Raw genomic sequence first — 17652 nt, forward strand, 5'->3', positions numbered from 1 at the left:
TCCACCAGTGGTTATCCTTGGTATACCATGGACACAAAAATCTGTGGGTGCTAAATGGCATAGTAAAATGCTATCTCTTATACAAAATGGCAAAATCAAGGTTACTTTTTGAATTTTTAAAATTACATTTGCAAGCATGGATAGTTGAATCTGTGGATAAAGAATCCATGGATATGGAGGGCCAGCTGTGTATTATCAATCTTTACATTTATACTGTATTTTTATCCCACTTTTTGTCTAATAGGTTTGTGGTGAGGCACATTACTCCTTCTCTTCCTCCTTTATTCTCACATCAACCATGTGAGATAGGTTAATCTAAGCAAGTGACCGGCTCAAGGTCACCCTTTCCCAATCTAACACTCTAAACATTTGGAGGGAGAGAAGGAGACGGCAGGCACAGCTCCACTATGCCTAGGCCCAAAGGAAGTTGAAAGGCCCTCCCTTGATCTTAATCTGCTACCATCCTGGCCTTGGAGGGAGAGGAGAACCAGTAGTATCTGCTGGACTTGATCCCTTCCCCACTACCATTCCCATTTCTTTTTGTGTCTTGTCTTTTTAGACTGTAAGCCTGAGGATAGGGAACTGTCAAATTAACACAGATTTTGTGGGTTTTTCTGGCTATGTGGCCGTGTTCTGGAAGAGTTTATTCATGATGTTTCACCAGCATGTGTGGCTGGCATCTTCAGAGATGTCAAATTAACAATTTGTAAGCCGCTCTGAGAACCTTTGTGGCTGAAGAATGGGGCATAAATATTCTAAATAAATGAATAAACTACTCTGATTAAGAACTGCCTTGATGGCTCAGACTGGTGTTTTCAAATGCTTTATTCTGTTTTTAAGACTGGCCTCTTAGACATACATGGCATGTTCTCAAGGCAAGCACTCACTAAAGTGGCTTGCTCATTTTCATTTTTGTAAGAATGACAGCAAATTCTTAGATTAAGGCCAATTTAAATTGGCCTTAACCCATTTAAATTTACATGCATGGTAAGACTATTTTTGAATTCCCTTTTCCTGTTCTTCCATCTATAGCTTCCATCTTTACTCCTTTCTTTCATAAGAAGAGGTTTTAGTATTTTGGTATATATGCTTGTGGGTTTGAGGAAAAGGGTGGATGCTGCTCATGCACAGTGGGTTGAAAAGTAAAACCCTGATTTGGTGACATGTGCAAGAAATAGCTGATAGGGTCATTGTACCACTCAGTGGAAGTGAGTGGAGGTAAGTTTGTTCTCTGCAGTCACTTAAAACGATTGCTCATATGAGCAAGTGACTGACCAGCATTAGAGACTACAGACATTAGCAGTTCACCTCCATATTTCAAGGGGAGAAAGCAATTGGTAATTGACACAGTCCTACCAAGAGTTGGCCTTGTTATTAGGCAGAGGTAAACTGGCTGCTAATTTGTCTGTCATGAAGGAATGACAGTTTTGTTATTACTGTATTTATTCTGTCAGGGATAATAAGAAGCCTCATGGGCCCATATAATTTTGCTAGCTTGGAATATGATATACCTTGATGTGAGGGAGGCCTCTAAGTTCTTCTGGGAGGTTAGTACCATTTCTTGTTTCACCACTGGGAGCAAACTGTCTTGGATTGGCTCTGCCCTGCCATCTGGAAAGACCTCTTAAAATTATTCTTGTATTTGCAGTTCTGTACTAAACTCCTCTGACACCAAGATATGCTTGGGAATGTTTTTTAGATCACAAAACAGATCATGTCTCATCAGAGACTAATCAGATCTGCTATTAGGTTTTTCTGAGATTATAAAAAAATAATGTATTAGGAAAACTGCAAGAAAATCACCTTACTTTTTGCAAACCAAACATTGATACTCACAATTTCATTGTTCATGAAGAGCCACACTCCTGAAGAGACTGATCATCATTCCTCTTTGGATACTTTAAACTTTCAAATATTTCCAACATTCTCTCTCAATTGCCCAATGTAAAACAAATACAATATGTTTTACTGATGATTCACAATCCAGCCATATGCTTGAAAAATAATGGTATGAAACCATTTTCTATTATTTTATTTTGTTAAAACAATACCAACAAAACCATCAGAATGGGTGCACTCAATAAACAATAAACATGAATAAGACAAAGACTATAATGAACATTTCCCCTCTGAGATCTGGATATCCAGATGACAACATGCCACAAACAGAACAATGGTATGGCACAGATACTGATACAAACTGGGATTAATATAAACTAAAAATGTAAATTAAAACAGGGATTCAACACCACTTGAAATAGGTCAGCAGACCATATTTTCAGTAAACTCTGATTTGCATATTGTGAAACCATGGTTAATGTTTGAAAAATGAGAAATGGAGCAGGAACAGAGTTGGAGCCAACAAGCCTTCTCCTAACATTGAAAGCAAAATTAAGAAATTACATCATTATGGTCTTGACTCACTCAATGACATTTAATAAAGTAACAGGGCATACACCACCCTCACCTCAACATTAGATTTTGAATTAAAACAGCACTATGTGTATTTTGGTAAGACTCTCAGAACAATCTTAAACTTGCTTTCTGAACCACTAGTATTTACAGAAAGCTGGATGATCTATATTATTCCATATCTCTACAAGAAAGGCTTTAAGTTTAACATGCAATATTTGCATATTACAACTATCTATCTTAACAATGGGGCTGTGCAGACTGCCCCAAAAGGGCAGGCTGGAGCCACCCATTTTTGTTCCCGAGGGACGCCGCAGCAGCCAAACTATGGAACGTCCCTCTGCACCAAAAAGAACCTAGAAAAACCAGATTCTTTTCAGTCCGCCGGCAAATTAGTAAGTGATATACGCTGTGTGTCGCTTACATCATGATGGCGGCCCCTGTGTGGATGGGAGGCTGCCATCATGGCACCACTGTTATGTGGTAGGGTTCGAGAGTGTGCGGTTAGTGCGTGCTCCCGAACCCTAGAATTGGCGCCAGCACACCGCTTCCCACCTGTCTATCTCGGGCCAATGTTACAAACATGTATAAAGAAAGAGACTGTGAAGAATCTTTCACAGTGGAACTATATCAATGACATATGTAATTAGATGAAATTTATTCCCTTCATCCTTCTAATGTTTAGGCATTGTCTTGATTCTAAATATATATTTTGTTTGCCTTTAGAAATGCCTTGAACACTCTTGTTCAGATAGGCCCATGAATGTGGATGTTTAAAAATTATGAACAAGTCACTTTTCTTTGTTACGCTGTTTAATAGCAGACATCTTGTGTTTTTTCCCCTCTGTTATTGACAACTAACTTGCTGCTGGATGGAAGAGAGTTGTTTCCTTCATTTCAGACATATATTTTTTAACATAATTCATGTTCTGTAATTGGCAGCAGAATTTATTATGCAAATTCTGATATCGGAGGTTGACTGCCTAAACCAATACTGGTCTCTGGGAAGGATGTGTGTGCGTTTCTCTGACATCTTCATCAATAAGATATAATGGTATGGACAGTGGACATTTATCCTGACAAGAGTCAGGCTCTCTTTTGCTCACTCTATAGTTTTGTCATGGAAATGTCTTTTTCTTATTTCTTTCACTGATGGGATCAGTTTTTGATAGCTCTCACGTGGGCTTTGTGACTTTGGTGGTCTACGGTTTTTCATCTAAGTTGTTACCTGTCACATGGGCACCAGCAGCTATGTAACTATCTTCCTTTCAGAATTTTTATTAGAATATATATTTTTCACTTTGATCTGTCTGTTTTGCTGTTTCTACACTATTGTCGTAAGCCTCTTTGCTTGCTTGTCTTTTGCTTCAAACTGAATGGTAAACTCTGTGTGTGTGCATGTGTGTGCGCGCGCGTGAGTGTGAATATCCTCAAATTCAACTTCAAAAACATTTGAATCAAAGCATAACTATATTGAAGAACCTTTTCTAGTTTATTTTATTTTCTATCAACATGAAATATGTAAGTTCCTGATTCTTGAATTTTTGGCATGAGTTCAGAGTCAAAAAGGATTAAACATAGGGCCAAACAAAGAATAACAAAATGGACTACAATCTATAACATTTTTTGGAATAAATGTGTTTGCTTTTAAAGTTCCACAGGGTTGTTATTTTTTTTTTCATAACTCAGATGATTTAAAATTTAAAATACTACCACAACATTCTGCCAGCTAACAAATACATTTAAGTAAGTGAATGAAAGCTTATTGTGACATCTGATAGATGTGACAAAACCATGTCCTTAAATAGGAGAGATCAAGTTATTCTGGCCATTTTTAAAAGTATTCATCTCTGATAATTATCTCCTTGCCAAATTGGGAAGACACATCAATTTTCAAAAAGACTGAATTCATTCACCCACATAACTCCAATGAAATTGCCCCACACACCATGCAAACTGGAATCAGACAAGGGAGAGAGCAAGGATGAATGCATTGGTGTCATCTAGTCCCTCATCCTATCAGCCTTCTATGCACTGTAGGATGAATGTCTGTTGTAGGGAGCCAGCCCTATACATGTAAACTCATCAGATGATTCAGAGATCTGGGAAATCAGGGTTCTAGTAATGCAGAGAGGCTATATATGTGACCCCCATTCTGTAGACATTCAACCCCAAAGCATGGGAAGTTGCAGTGACTGGCAAGGGGCACTTCCCTCTCCCTAATGCAATACAAACTTCATTGAGGTTGTATTTCTGAATAGGGTCAGAGTTACAAACTGAACAGTAAAGATAGTAGGAATGTTCTATAAGCTCTCAAAAAAGGAATGTTGCCAAAAGGTCTGACATGTGATGAATCTGTAAATGCAAATTATGAAAAATGTTCTTGATTTATCAAGCTATTTTGTGTGCAATTTATATAAAAGGAAAAAACAAAACAAAATAAACTTAAGCTGCAGTACACTTACCTGGGAGTAAATGGCACCGAAAACACTTGGTAGTTACTTCTGTGTAGATATGCACAGAACAGTGTTATGAAAAGAACTATAGCTCCAATACCATTAGAGAATAGAATGGTTTTTTTAAGGAAAAAAAATTACCATAAACCCCACTACTTTCGGGGCTGCAGAAGAGCTTCCCTCTAATAATCTTACTATCTTACAATTGTGCTTGTAACAGAATTCAAAATGCCTGGCCACTCATTCACTTCCTACCCCAACTTTTGTTTCTTATTAATGAGAAAAGAGGAAAGTCAGCAAAACAAAATGTCACCATTAAATCATTTGGCAGCATTTTGCGTCAAAAATATAATGGAAAAGGCACACATCATAGGAAAGGTTACTGTTCTTCCAGAACATCTTTTCACTTGGTTCAGGGCTCATCCTTCTCCACAGAAGTGCAGGCTCTACTACTGCCTGCTCTCCCTGGGCTTAATGTGGCAGATGAAGGATGATGGCATTTTCAGCAGACCACAGTGCAGTGATTTTAGTGGTTATCTGAGTGAAACCGATGCTATGATTTAGAATAACTGCTCTGTTTATGTGCAGTGGTAAAAGTCACTTACTACACAATCTTGCAATGTCAACTCATTGCTTCCATTATATATTCCCTTAGTATGGTTTCACTGCAGATACAAAAGTCAGAGGGAATTAGAGAAACTGTTTGCTTCTTTTGCAGCTCTAGAGAAAAAAGTATGCCACATTCATAAGTTTGTGACATTATGCCAAAGAGAAATACCCAAGACAATAGACATAATGGTCTGTTTCATTGTATTTTCTATTTCCACTTTTAGTGTTTAAAAGATTTTCCTATATATCTTAAATAAGCATTATGCAATTACATTTCAGCGTTATTTATATTTAGATAAATAACAAGTTTCATACTGCTTGACCTTTCCTCTAAATGTCCATTTGGGAAGATAGTGTTTTGTCTATGCCTGGGTTATCACTACTGTTAATACTAAGCCAGAAACAGCCTGGAATTCTTTTACTGTCTCTCATTTTAATCTTCATTACATGCATTTGGGGTACTATCTGAATTTATAGATTATAAATATGCATGCAACATATACCTTTAAGTTATTTACAATTCTTATTCTTCCCTGATTTCCCCCTTATTCTTCATACTTATTATAATTTATAAATTGATAGATTGATTCATGGAACACTCCGTGAAATGGATTTAAAGTTTTGTACACTGGACCTCCATAAAGTGCTGGCCCTATCTCTTGCTCTTCACTATAGAGTGGGGACCTCCACATTCTCAACAACACAATAACTTTGTGGGAAGTTACTGAGGGGTACACGTTGCACGTTTCCCACCTCTGACTGTACAGAGCTTTTTCGTGAGCAAAGGCATATGAAGAGTGTGGAAAAGAAAAAAACCTTTTAAGGAAAGCTTTTATACTAAGCAAGCAATCTTACATTGCTTACATTAGCAAAACACTATCTTGTACATGAAGGCACCTTCCTTCAGGCATTACTAAGGAGTGAGGGAGCCAATTTCATGTAGTGGGTTGAGTGTTGGACTATTACTGTGGAAACCAGTTTGAACCCACCCTCAGCCATGGAAATCCACTGGGCGAACTTGGGCAAGTCTATCTCTCAGCCTCAGAGGAAGGCAATGGCAACGCCCCTCTCAACTAATCTTGCCAAGAACATCCCATGACAGGGTTGGAACAAGTCAGGAACAACTTAAACGCATGCAACAACAAATTTAATTACTTTTAATTTGTCATTAAAAGATGATAGTCTTATGCCAAACTAAGTGATACATAATTTATTTTATATTCCTAAAGTAATAAAGTGTATTTCAGTTTGTAAAGAATGCTGAGTTTTGGGTTTTGTTTTTTTTAAAAGAAAGGCCAGGTCTTTCTCTTGAGAAAACCATTATATTTTAAAAAAGAAAGGCCAGGTCTTTCTCTTGAGAAAATCATTGGCCCTATACAGACAGGCCAAAATAAAGCTGCTTCAGGTCACTTTGGAGGTATGCTGTTTCGATGATGCATGCGTCCTAAGAGTCTGGAAGCTGCACAAAAGCTGCACTCCAGTCCTTAGGACTGGAGCGTGGCTTTGGTGTGGCTTCTGGACTCTTGGGACACGTGTATCATTTAAACAGCATACCTCCAAAGTGACTCGAAGCAGCTTTATTTTGGCCTGTCTGTATCAGGCCATTAAAACCATTTTGCTTCATGGCTTCAAAATTTCCAGAAATTTTACATCTCTAGGGACGTGTGAAAAGAATAATTGGTTTTAAACCATATCAGCAGGTTGAGTAATTTTTCTGTTCTTACTGTGAACCTAGTTCTGACTGTAAAATTGGGTCTAGTTCTTGCTGTACAATCTCCTTCCAGGCATGGAGGTTGTGATAGTGGGCACTTCCCTTATCTGGGCAGCACACCTGAGGGGTATAGTCTTTCCTCCAGGTAAACAAGTTACATTTATTGGGAGCCAGCATCATGAAGGAGTGACAGATATCATAAGAGACAACAGCCCAATGAGTATGACTAGTTTGTGAGAAGTGTGGAAGCTTTCAGATCCAGTTTATAAAATCACAGTGCCACCTGGCACAAGAGCAAGAACTCTGGTTTCCAAAGTCATAGTCCAGTGTTTAAACCACTGCACTATGCCGGTTCTCTAATAAATTTACTTACATTTGTTTGTTGTTATAAATGGAGATAGCAGCGTCTGAACTACACAATAAAAATAAAAATAAGAAAATCTTTGGTTTGCCAGTTTATGAGCAGCAGGCCAACATCACCAAAACAAACAACAAAAAGCACAAATAAAATGAAAGTGAACCATCAACACTAATAAACAAAGGAAATTACTTTGCCTTATGTGATGCTCCATATTGCTAACTCGACATAAAACACTCATTTCAAAAGAAAGACATGAGAGAAGGTAACTAAGACAAGGAATTGCAGTAAGAGATATTGTATATTGTCCTACCCAAAAGTTTATCTCCAACATTGTTTCTAGAAATAATGTGTGTGTGCATGTATGTGGGCATGGTAGTTAAATATATGGGCACTTGGTCTTAAATATTTTATTCATCATTCTAAAAAAATATTCCATAATCCATTTTCACATTTTTTGAGGGGAAGGAGAGACCTACAGATGAAAAGTTTGCTCCCCCCACCCCATTTTTTCTAGCCTTCACAACCTGGCACATCCCTTAAGCAAGCAAAATCCTGCAACATAAATTTTTATGCTACATTACTCCACAATTCGCATGTCATTATATTATTCATTGTTCAGCAACAACTGTAAAAACAAAACAAGGTAATTCTGAGAATCATTTTATGATCACCAACAAAGAGCTTTTACTTTTGTGCAAGTTTAACTCCTTATGAATATGAGACAAGTGCCTAATATTTGAATTTTAGGTAAATTCTTTAACCATATCCTTTAATATAAGTTTTCCCTGGGGATAACTCAGCCTTTTATGTGGCAGCTGCTAAAATTATTTATTTGCATTTTATTTTGTAAACATTAAAAGCATCAGTATTCTTCTATATAAAATGTGTCACAGAATCAGAAATACAAGCTTTTCTTTAAAAACTGTACAGAGATAACTACTCAGAAATTAGTTTTTCCTCTTTGATTGAGATTTATTTCTATTCTTTTGTTGGTATAAGAAATAGTATGGTGATAGAGAGTATCTCTTTAATACTTGGACCCAACCAAAGAAGTAAAGGATGTATATGCTTTACAAATGTATATAAGTTCCTATGTAAGTAGGAACTAGACGATTTATTGTTCTATTACTCTATATGGTGTCTGTGGTTCTTATTTTTGGATAAGTCTAATAGAAAAACAAAAATGAAACTTTCTATGAAACATAGTAGTGAGGTCCCAGAAAATTATTCTTATGGATTAAGAACAGGAATAACTCTACATGTGTAATATATGTTACAGCTCTGTGCTTTTTTTTCTTTACTTCTTTATTGAGTCTTGTTTTTGTATATATGTTTTATATGTGATGTATCTTAATATGCGTAATTAACTAATAAAAATATATTTTTAAAAAAGAATTATTTCTATTCTTTTAAATGTTTTGTATGTCTGTGTTTGGAAAAAGGATGCTAAGTAACAAATAAAATTAATCTGTTAAAGAAGAGAAAAGATTGTATCCAAAGAAGAAGGACATAAACTGTGGGACAGAGGCTTTCAACTATAATGGAACATTCTACAAAGTGATCTACGTATACAATTTCACAGGCCTATAAACAAGACTTTGGCATGTCTGGATGTTATGTAGACATTAATAATAATAATAATAATAATAATAATAATAATAAGTTTATTTGTATTTTCCTGCTTCTCCCAATGGATCAAAGCGGGATTACAACCAAAAATCTCCATACAGGCAATCATGTCTAAAATACATATCATAAAAACATCACAAAGTATAAAAATTTCAATTACAGTAATCGCAGGGCAGCAGGCAGTTATGCTGTTATGATCGGAAGCGGGGTTTCCTAAAGTTCTTTATAGAAGGTCAGGCGGGTATGCCCGTCGGAAGAGATCCGTCTTTAATGCCTTCTTAAAGGCATGTAGGGTCATGATGAGAAGGATCTCCTCAGGCAGATTGTTCCATAACCTGGGGGTCATAGCTATATATGCTCTTTTGGAAGTAACTTAGTCTGACCTTTGGGTAGTCTAAAAGATTCTTCCCTGTTGTCCTGAGGGTGTGGGGCAGATTGTGTAGGGAGAGGCGTTCCCTCAAGTAACTCAGGCCCAAGCCATGTAGGGCTTTAAAAGTAACAACCAACACTTTGTATTGCACCCGGAAGCTAATTGGCAGCCAGTGTAAGGATTTTAGGACAAGTGTTATATGATCTGACCTGAAAGTTCCAGTGATCAATCTGGCTGCTGCATTTTGAATTGAAGCTTCCGAACCTGGTACAAAGGTAGCCCCATGTAGAGCGCATTACAGAAGTCTAAGTGAGAGATTACCAGTGTGTGTACCACCGTTTCAAGGTCCTTTCGGTCCTGTTGGGATGCAGCTGGCGTATCAGCTTAAGCTGGTACCAAGCACTCCTGGCCATCACATCCACTTGAGATGATAAGTGTCTGTCATGTTTTGTGCACCTTGGGCCATTTTAGGCCTACTTTGAATAACTTCTGATTGACTTCTTGGTTAGAAATTAAATCTTGTAGGCCTACAATAAAGGCCTTTATATCCTGTGGGGGAGTGAGATTATGTTTAGCAATATTTATTTAGAAGTTTAAAACAAATACAGAAAGTAAAGCAGTGTGGTGTGGCGCACCAAGGTTCCCTGGGGGGCAATTCAACACCCTCAAATTCTGTCAATTTCCCACTTTATGGATTCTTTAAAGTGTCTCTGCACATCTCAGGTTTCTTTGATAAAGTATCAGCAGTCTGCAACAATAGCCTCTTCTTCCTTCTCATCCACCGTATTCTATCTTAGTCAAAATTAATATAAGTTATGTCTAAGCAATGATAGTCCAAGTATGTAGGCCATGTGCAACATTCCTAAAGATATCTGAGTCTACAGCCTTAATAGTTACTTATGAATTAATTAAGCATCCATGACAGACAGCTATGTTATTAGTAAAAGTGGAGAAACAATACATTCTTCAAAGGGGATCACAGGTATTGTCAATATTAATATATGTAAAAACAGAATAATATTTTTTACCAAATCATTAATGTTAAACCTGAACGAATGGTCTGCTCAACAAAGAGCAGAGACAAAACTGTAAGGCAAATGTTAAAATTAATACTTTTTGGGTATGTTTCAAATGCTCTGTTTTACTATGTAAACTGTTAGGTAAACTTTCTGTTGTGTGACAATGAACAAAATATTCTTTTAAAAGCATATAAATAAAAATAAGTTATAGAAAATATTCAAAACCAAAGCTTGGAAGACTACTCTTCAAAAGTAATTAGCTGCAGTTAGTAATCAAAAATCTTCTATCTATTGTCTTTCTATGCAAGGTAAGCATAATCCGTTTCTTCTCTTTACTGTCTAACAAAACACTCTTTAATGCTTGTTCCCTGAAAAGCAACTTCCTTTTAATAGGAACAGATGTCAAATTATTCCTAAATTTTTGGTCTGCCTACCAGTGCTGTAGCCATAGCCATATTTATCTCCCAGTTACCAATACTATATTAATATTCCTTGTTGCAAATGCAGTGGAATCATTCCCCATGTTGGCTACATATTTGAGGGCTTTCCAAACTTTATCCAATCTTGTGTAATGCCTGCACACTGAAATCCTGACTCTCCATTATCTCTTGAACCCATAATATTGCTTCTCAAGTAAACACGAAAGTAGCTATAGATACCCTTATCGTTAAAGTCGAAGTTTTATGCACTTTCTTTAGGGCTGCATCAGCCTTCCTTTCATCTACTTCTAATGCACCAAATCACCTTCTTTGGAGCAATCACATCAGAAGTAAGAGCAGTTATAGAACCATCCACTACTGGGAGCTTTAGGAACTCCATTTAATTAAAAAAAATATTAAAAATAAAAATAAATAAATACCAATAGTTTCTGTACCCAAGACAGTGCCTCATATTCTATGGAGTGCCCCAATTAATTTATATTAAATCATTGAACATCTCAGACAGTAGCATCTCAACTCCCTGTGGCAACTGCTTCTTTAAAATTGATGCTATCCTCTCCTTAATATTAATATCTTACAACTGGGAGCCATTACTGGAGGAGCCTAAACCAAATGTTTATATTTTTTTGAACAAACTCCTGAAGGACCTATTTAAAAACACTTGATAAGGAAGTCATCCTTTTCTGCGAAATTGTACTCCCCACTAATGATGTATTTCTCTAGTATACAATCCAGCCAGTCATCCTCTGGTGCTTCTAAATCTTCATCCCTTTGTCATTTCTCTACATGTTTTGAGTTCTCAGAACATTTTTTGTCTGATTTCCACTAAACAATCATTGTGGTCTACATCCATGTTTAATTTCCTCTTCCTGCTAACCATAATCTCCTTTTGTGAACCACTATCCTCCTGTAAATTTTGGCTCTCACCAATCTCCTCCTTATTCAAATCCCTGTGCTATTTAATATTTGGTTCCATAAGCTTCAATGTATTCCACAAATTCATTAAAGTTATTAAACTCATCTGTGACTACAAATTCATTGGATTAAAATTTCTAAACTCATTGCCTCTAGTTAGAAAATGGAGCTTAATTCCTGGAAGTCAGTGGCAGCAGAGGCTATATTACATTCACTTTTGTATCCGCAGTCATATTGACTGCCTGGTCACACCACTGCTTAGGTGCCTGGTTATGCTCCTCAAGGCTGGGCTGACTCATGCTAGGCACATTTGTAAATATGTTCTTCAAATAATTATTAAAAATCTACTGTCTTGTTTAGCATGTAAGAATAGCTCGAACAGCTCTCTTTAAGCATTTGCTACGTTTTTGTGTCTTCTCCTAGACAGTCTGCTGTTAGTGAAACAAAGCCTGCCTGCCACCTTGGGATCCTTAACATCAATATCGTAGGCCAAGGGATGCATGGAGATTTAACCACTGCCACAGCTTCTCTGTCAAATTTTAAAGAATGAGTAACATTTTTTACTACCCTGTTTGCCTTTTTTCTTCACTTAGGTGCATGAATTCAATCTATTATGCCTTTGACTTTAATACCCTGTCTTTGGCAGGTTACATACCACCATTTGGGACGTCCTCAGGACGTCCCAGTTTTAAAAAGGGCATCTCTTCTAGACGCCCCTACTCCTGTTACGGACTCTGTCCGTAACAAATGGTGGCGGCCGTTCCACACGGCCGCCGCCATCTTGACGTAACGGATGCTCAGCATCCGCACGTCGCACCCAGGAAATGACTCCGCGAGTGCGTGACTAGCGCCTCGTGGTGTCTCTTCCGGGGAGCAAGAAGGAGTGCGATTTTCGCTCTCCTTCTTGGCAGCGTCCAGGAACCGTGCCGTTTGGCTGCTGCAGTTCCCGGACGCTGCAACCGGCGGCGGCGTGAGACGGCCCCTTCTGGGCCGTCTGTAACGCGCCTTTGATAATTCTTTATCTGTGTTTACAACCCAAATTCAGCTTTAATGCCTCCAAATCACTCTAGCCTGGACTCGAAAAAATTCCTTAAATTGGCCCTTTTGTTTTGTTACCAGAGACCTGCTGGGCAGTGCTCATCTGGATTACCCCCTTTTTAAACTTTTCATGTGCACTTTTTGCTCTCTGCGGTAAGATCTCTCTTCTCCTCAGTTAATCCATCTTTCTTTCTCCATTCTGATCCCTAATAAATTCAGTTTTAGCTCTAAAATAATTCTGTATTAATTCTCCTGACTAAACCAGGGAAGGGAATCAGGTTGGCAGAGCAAGAGAAAAAATTTACAGGAAATGGAAAGAGACACAATGGGACCAACTGAAAAAGAATGCAGACAGTGCCAGGGGCGGGACCAAGGCCTGAGTCTCAGAGCCCCAGGCCCAGCAGCCAGGACGGAGGCTCTAGGCTATGAAACCCAAGCCTTGGCTCTGGCACTGGCTCCTTTAGAACCATGTTGGTTGCTAGGCTTGGGGCTCTGAGACTCGAGCCTCGGCCTTGCTCCCGGCCCCAGCAGATTCCGCCCCCACAGCCAAGCTGGGGCAGAAGCCTCTGAGGAAGCAGGAAAGCAGGGAGGGAGGAGGGAGGGAGGGGAAGGAAGGGAAGGAGAGCCTTTTGTCCCCAATGGTGGCACGGGTGCGTGTGTGCCGTCATTGGGGACAACCTAGGCTTGCTATCCATGGATGCTCAAATCCACGGATGGCAAATCCGCATATAAGGAGGTACCACTGTATTTATCATTTTAAACTGTACCTTGAGAATTATAGGCACATAATAGGTTCCCTTAGGGTTGCCATGAGTAACATCTTGAAGGCACATGACAACAACAAATTAAAGCTGCATGTTCCCTTTCACGTTGTAAGTATAATTAAATCTTGTTTGGATTGAGGTTCAGTAATTTAATTCCTATATAGCCACCTATCATCAGGCATCTATATAAACAACATCGCACATGAAAATAACACATAGCATTATACAAAACATGATGTAATTTAATATTCTAGATGTACATACTATCAGCATTACATACGAGATGTTCACACTCCTCATACTGCAAATATTATTTTAGATTAACCTTACAAAGATGGGAAGAGAAGCACTATCATTTAGATTTATTTTGTAAAAACTATCCCTTGATTCTTGGAAAGAAAAATAGAAAGTGAGCTTCAATAATGTTCTGAAGTTTTCACATAAACTAGGAGGTTTCTTAGGGCATATGGCTTCAATTGATCACACACATCCTCTTAAATACAGCCTTTGTCTGAGAAGCAAGATCAGTTCAATCAATAACACTTTTAGCTACTGCTGAGAGACAGAAGAGAAACCGTCCTTCTGACCCTTAAAAAACACAACAAAACAGTACAATCTTAAAACAAAGCCTGCCTACTGATAGATGATAGAATTGAGAACAGTTTTGGCTGCTGGAGAAAAGAAGTGCATTTAATAATGGTATTTGTTAGAATGGTGGTGCTCTTTGAAAACAACAGCTATTCCCAATACATATTCTTCCAAAACTAAATACTATTCCTTAAGTGCAACACTGGTGAAAACTTTCTGGAAAGTAAGAGTTATAAGGAGCAAATCCCAAGTTTTTAATAGAGGAGCTCTATGAGTTATAAAACTACAGAACAAGACTGCATATCAAACAACACTGAAACAGCTCAGTAATTGTAGTGCATTAGACATTTCTGTTACATCAGAGCACCTTTATAAAGTGACTCTACAAAAAAATTATATTGCAACTACATCACTATTACAGGTAGCTATATTAACATAAATTTTCAGGCCATAGCATCTGCAAGTGTGACATGCAGAAGGCAAATGTTCAAGGAACGCCTTGCAGTAAATGCCAGGAGTTTGGTTTTTTTAAAAATAAAAAGTTAGTTTGTTCTTTCAGGTTTGTTCTTTAATGCAGTCCTAAGAACACACATTGAATACTGGATTTGGAACAATGTGGGGTAGGGAATGGCTCTAATGAGCTTGTACACTTCTAACAATGCTCTCCTTTTTGACTGAACCATAAACATGTGTAGGCAGCAAAACTTAAGAGGAATGCTGACACCCAGGGCCACAACACTGTTATCAAGGCATCTCCTGTAAATTGCCCTATAATGCACATCGAAAGTTGTACTTTTCAAAAAAGAGCCTAGTTCAGAAAAGGCAGATATGTAGCAGCAGCTTGTTACTGGCGGGTCAGATGTTGCAAACAAAACAAAACAAAAAAGTATTTAGCTTGACCTTACTGTAGTTCTGAAATCCTTGAGAGAGAGAAAAAAATTATAATGGATTTCAAAGTCTTTCATTCTAAGTAAATACACATTATTTATGTGAATCACAACTAAGTTGTTGTCATGCATTACTTTACATGCTGAATTATCATAACAGTACACACTATCATACTTCATTAGCTCACTTGTGATTTCTTTCTATGTTTCTTTCCACACCTACCTCTGAGGCACCAATGGTGTCAAGTGCTGGTATACAGCTTAGTAACCCCACAAGATTCTGACCATAATATGATTTTTTTTAAAAGTTCAGTATTGTTCCTGACAAAATTAAAGGTTTTTTTTTTTTTTTTTTTTTTTGCATTTCCTTGCAGAGATGACAAGTGGGGTTTTTTTTTTCCGATTAATATTTCAACAAAAGTAATATTAAGGCAGGTTTTCTTAGGAGAAGAACAAATATTTATATTGGGTATATTTTATTTGGCATCAAAAGTCAAGTGAAAATTCCTTGTTTCCTTCTGTTTTCACAATGCAGAAAAAGAATCAGTTATAAAACCAAGGACAAACCACTCATCTGGGCATTAGCAGTTAATAGCTACAATTCATTATCTGATAATCACAGCTTTTTGGTTTGAAGTCTGAATCACAAAGGTTACTTTCTAACATCTTAACAGGTTGGATCATTACTGCTGTTCATCAGAGGAAAAACAGATAATCATGAGGCATTCCTCAGATTGCACTGAGATAAAGCATTTGGCCATTTAAAAGAAAAGTTTACAATTATCTTAGAGCTAAAGTGTCAACTTCATATGTAACTTTCTTGGGTAGAAGATCAGTAACTGTTATTGTTGTATGCTGTCAAAATGACTGCCATGGTTATCTTTATGACCTCTGATAAACCCCCGGAAACTTATTTTGACAACACAGAATTATTTTATGTCAGAAAACATTACTCTGCTTAGTTGCATCAAGACACTTTATGTAAGGGTGTGTGGCCAGTCATAAGTGTATCATGACTGTTTCAGAAGTAATGTTTCCCTCTAAATAAACAAATAAAACTCTTTTTTTAAAAAAAGTATTCTGTTTAAAGATTTGATTCATTAAAGCCGTGATAAAAAGGTGATGAAGACGGACCTTTAATACCCTTGGGAAATGGTTACACCATTAAACCTACCTGACTAGATTTTCATTGTCTCCAGTTCCCTTACATGTTGCACATTCAGTTCTTAAATCTTCAGATTTGGGCTTCTTTTGTACTATAGACTGTCTTTGCCTTCTTTCTCTAGGAATACGTTCCTATCAGTAGGGTAAAAAAGGGAGGGGAGAAGCAACTTTTTTAGTTTTTAAAATACTGTTCATCTAAATGGCAACACTTCTATCAATTTAACTTAAAATAAATAAAATCATAATACTCCAACCTCAGGTTTTTCTTCTTCAGGAAGATAGCTTCGTTTTCGTCCTCTAGTTCTCTGGAAGTAAATATATTTTTAAATTAATTGTCATTCACTGTAAACAAAACAAAACAAAGCTCCATATATACAAGACCTGCTCACTGTTTCCTGTATTTATTGTATCGTTATATCCTGTGTTTAAAGGTGATAAAGATGCCAATCTTTATACAACTGAAACAGTACCAGGCACAAACAAAACAGAGTAAGCTAGGGAAAACTGCAAGATATTCAGAAGTACCAAAACAAATGTCCTAAGGGGAGGGTGGGAACCCTGAGAAATGAGAATAATGGGGGGGGGGGGGAGGTGAAAGGTCAGTGGAGACTTAAAATGCTCCATTGCTACAAAATACTGAGTCCATTAGAAAAGAAAGTATGTGCTGGCTTGCAGGGGAATGGAATTCCCTACTGACTGGCACCTGTAAAGAGGAGGATGTGGTCCCAGCAGGCCAAGAAACTTCACAATGCACCTGAATAGACTGCAGGGGTTGTACGGACAGGGGAGGAAAGTCTGAAGAAAAATGGCAAAAAGTACAGAGGGTATAAGACAGGGGTGGAAAGTAAACAGTTGCATTTCTGTCTTTTCCTCCCTTGTGCTTTGCACCATTTCTTTCCTCTTCACTTTTCTGATAGAAATAAACAAAACAAAACAAAAAAGACAGAAGATAAGACACACCAGTACAAAAAGGACACAGAGAAGCATCTCATATTTGAATATTTCTGGTTCACTCTGTGAAGATACTTTTTTAAAGTCCCCAAAGGTAAAGAGTTGCTCATAGAAATCAGTGGAGAAATCCAATATTGTAATGTGATCAAGATTAAAAACAGTGTGTCCACCCAATCCCTATCTCCAAAAGTATCCTAAAGGTAGCTTTTGCTAATTCAGTAATTATTTAGTGAGACCATTTAAAAACATAGCATTAGAAAACCAAATCCCAAAGCAAATACCTTTTGTTGTCTCTATAATTCAGGTCAGGGGCTGTGGTTGAGAAGGCATGACTTATG

The 17652-nt window shown here is 37.6% G+C and overlaps 1 protein-coding gene across 11 annotated transcripts in view; it reads right to left on the minus strand.

Moving 5' to 3' along the window:
• PHF14 (PHD finger protein 14) overlaps nt 1-17652 on the minus strand; it is a 168550-nt gene that overhangs the window by 79963 nt on the left and 70935 nt on the right. For 10 of the 11 annotated variants that reach the window (XM_089533164.1, XM_089533162.1, XM_089533155.1 and 7 more), the window contains 2 exons: nt 16618-16668; nt 16374-16495 (listed from right to left, as the gene is read on the minus strand). In XM_089533164.1, the coding sequence (XP_089389290.1) occupies nt 16374-16495; nt 16618-16668 (173 nt within the window). Of the gene's footprint in view, nt 1-16369; nt 16496-16617; nt 16669-17652 lie in introns of those variants that run through there. The other variant, XM_089533161.1, reaches the window with a different exon arrangement.

This window comes from Sceloporus occidentalis, unplaced genomic scaffold (assembly GCF_023333645.1).
Source record: "Sceloporus occidentalis isolate IW3139 unplaced genomic scaffold, rSceOcc1.0.p SCAF_7, whole genome shotgun sequence".
NCBI classification, from domain to species: domain Eukaryota; kingdom Metazoa; phylum Chordata; class Lepidosauria; order Squamata; family Phrynosomatidae; genus Sceloporus; species Sceloporus occidentalis.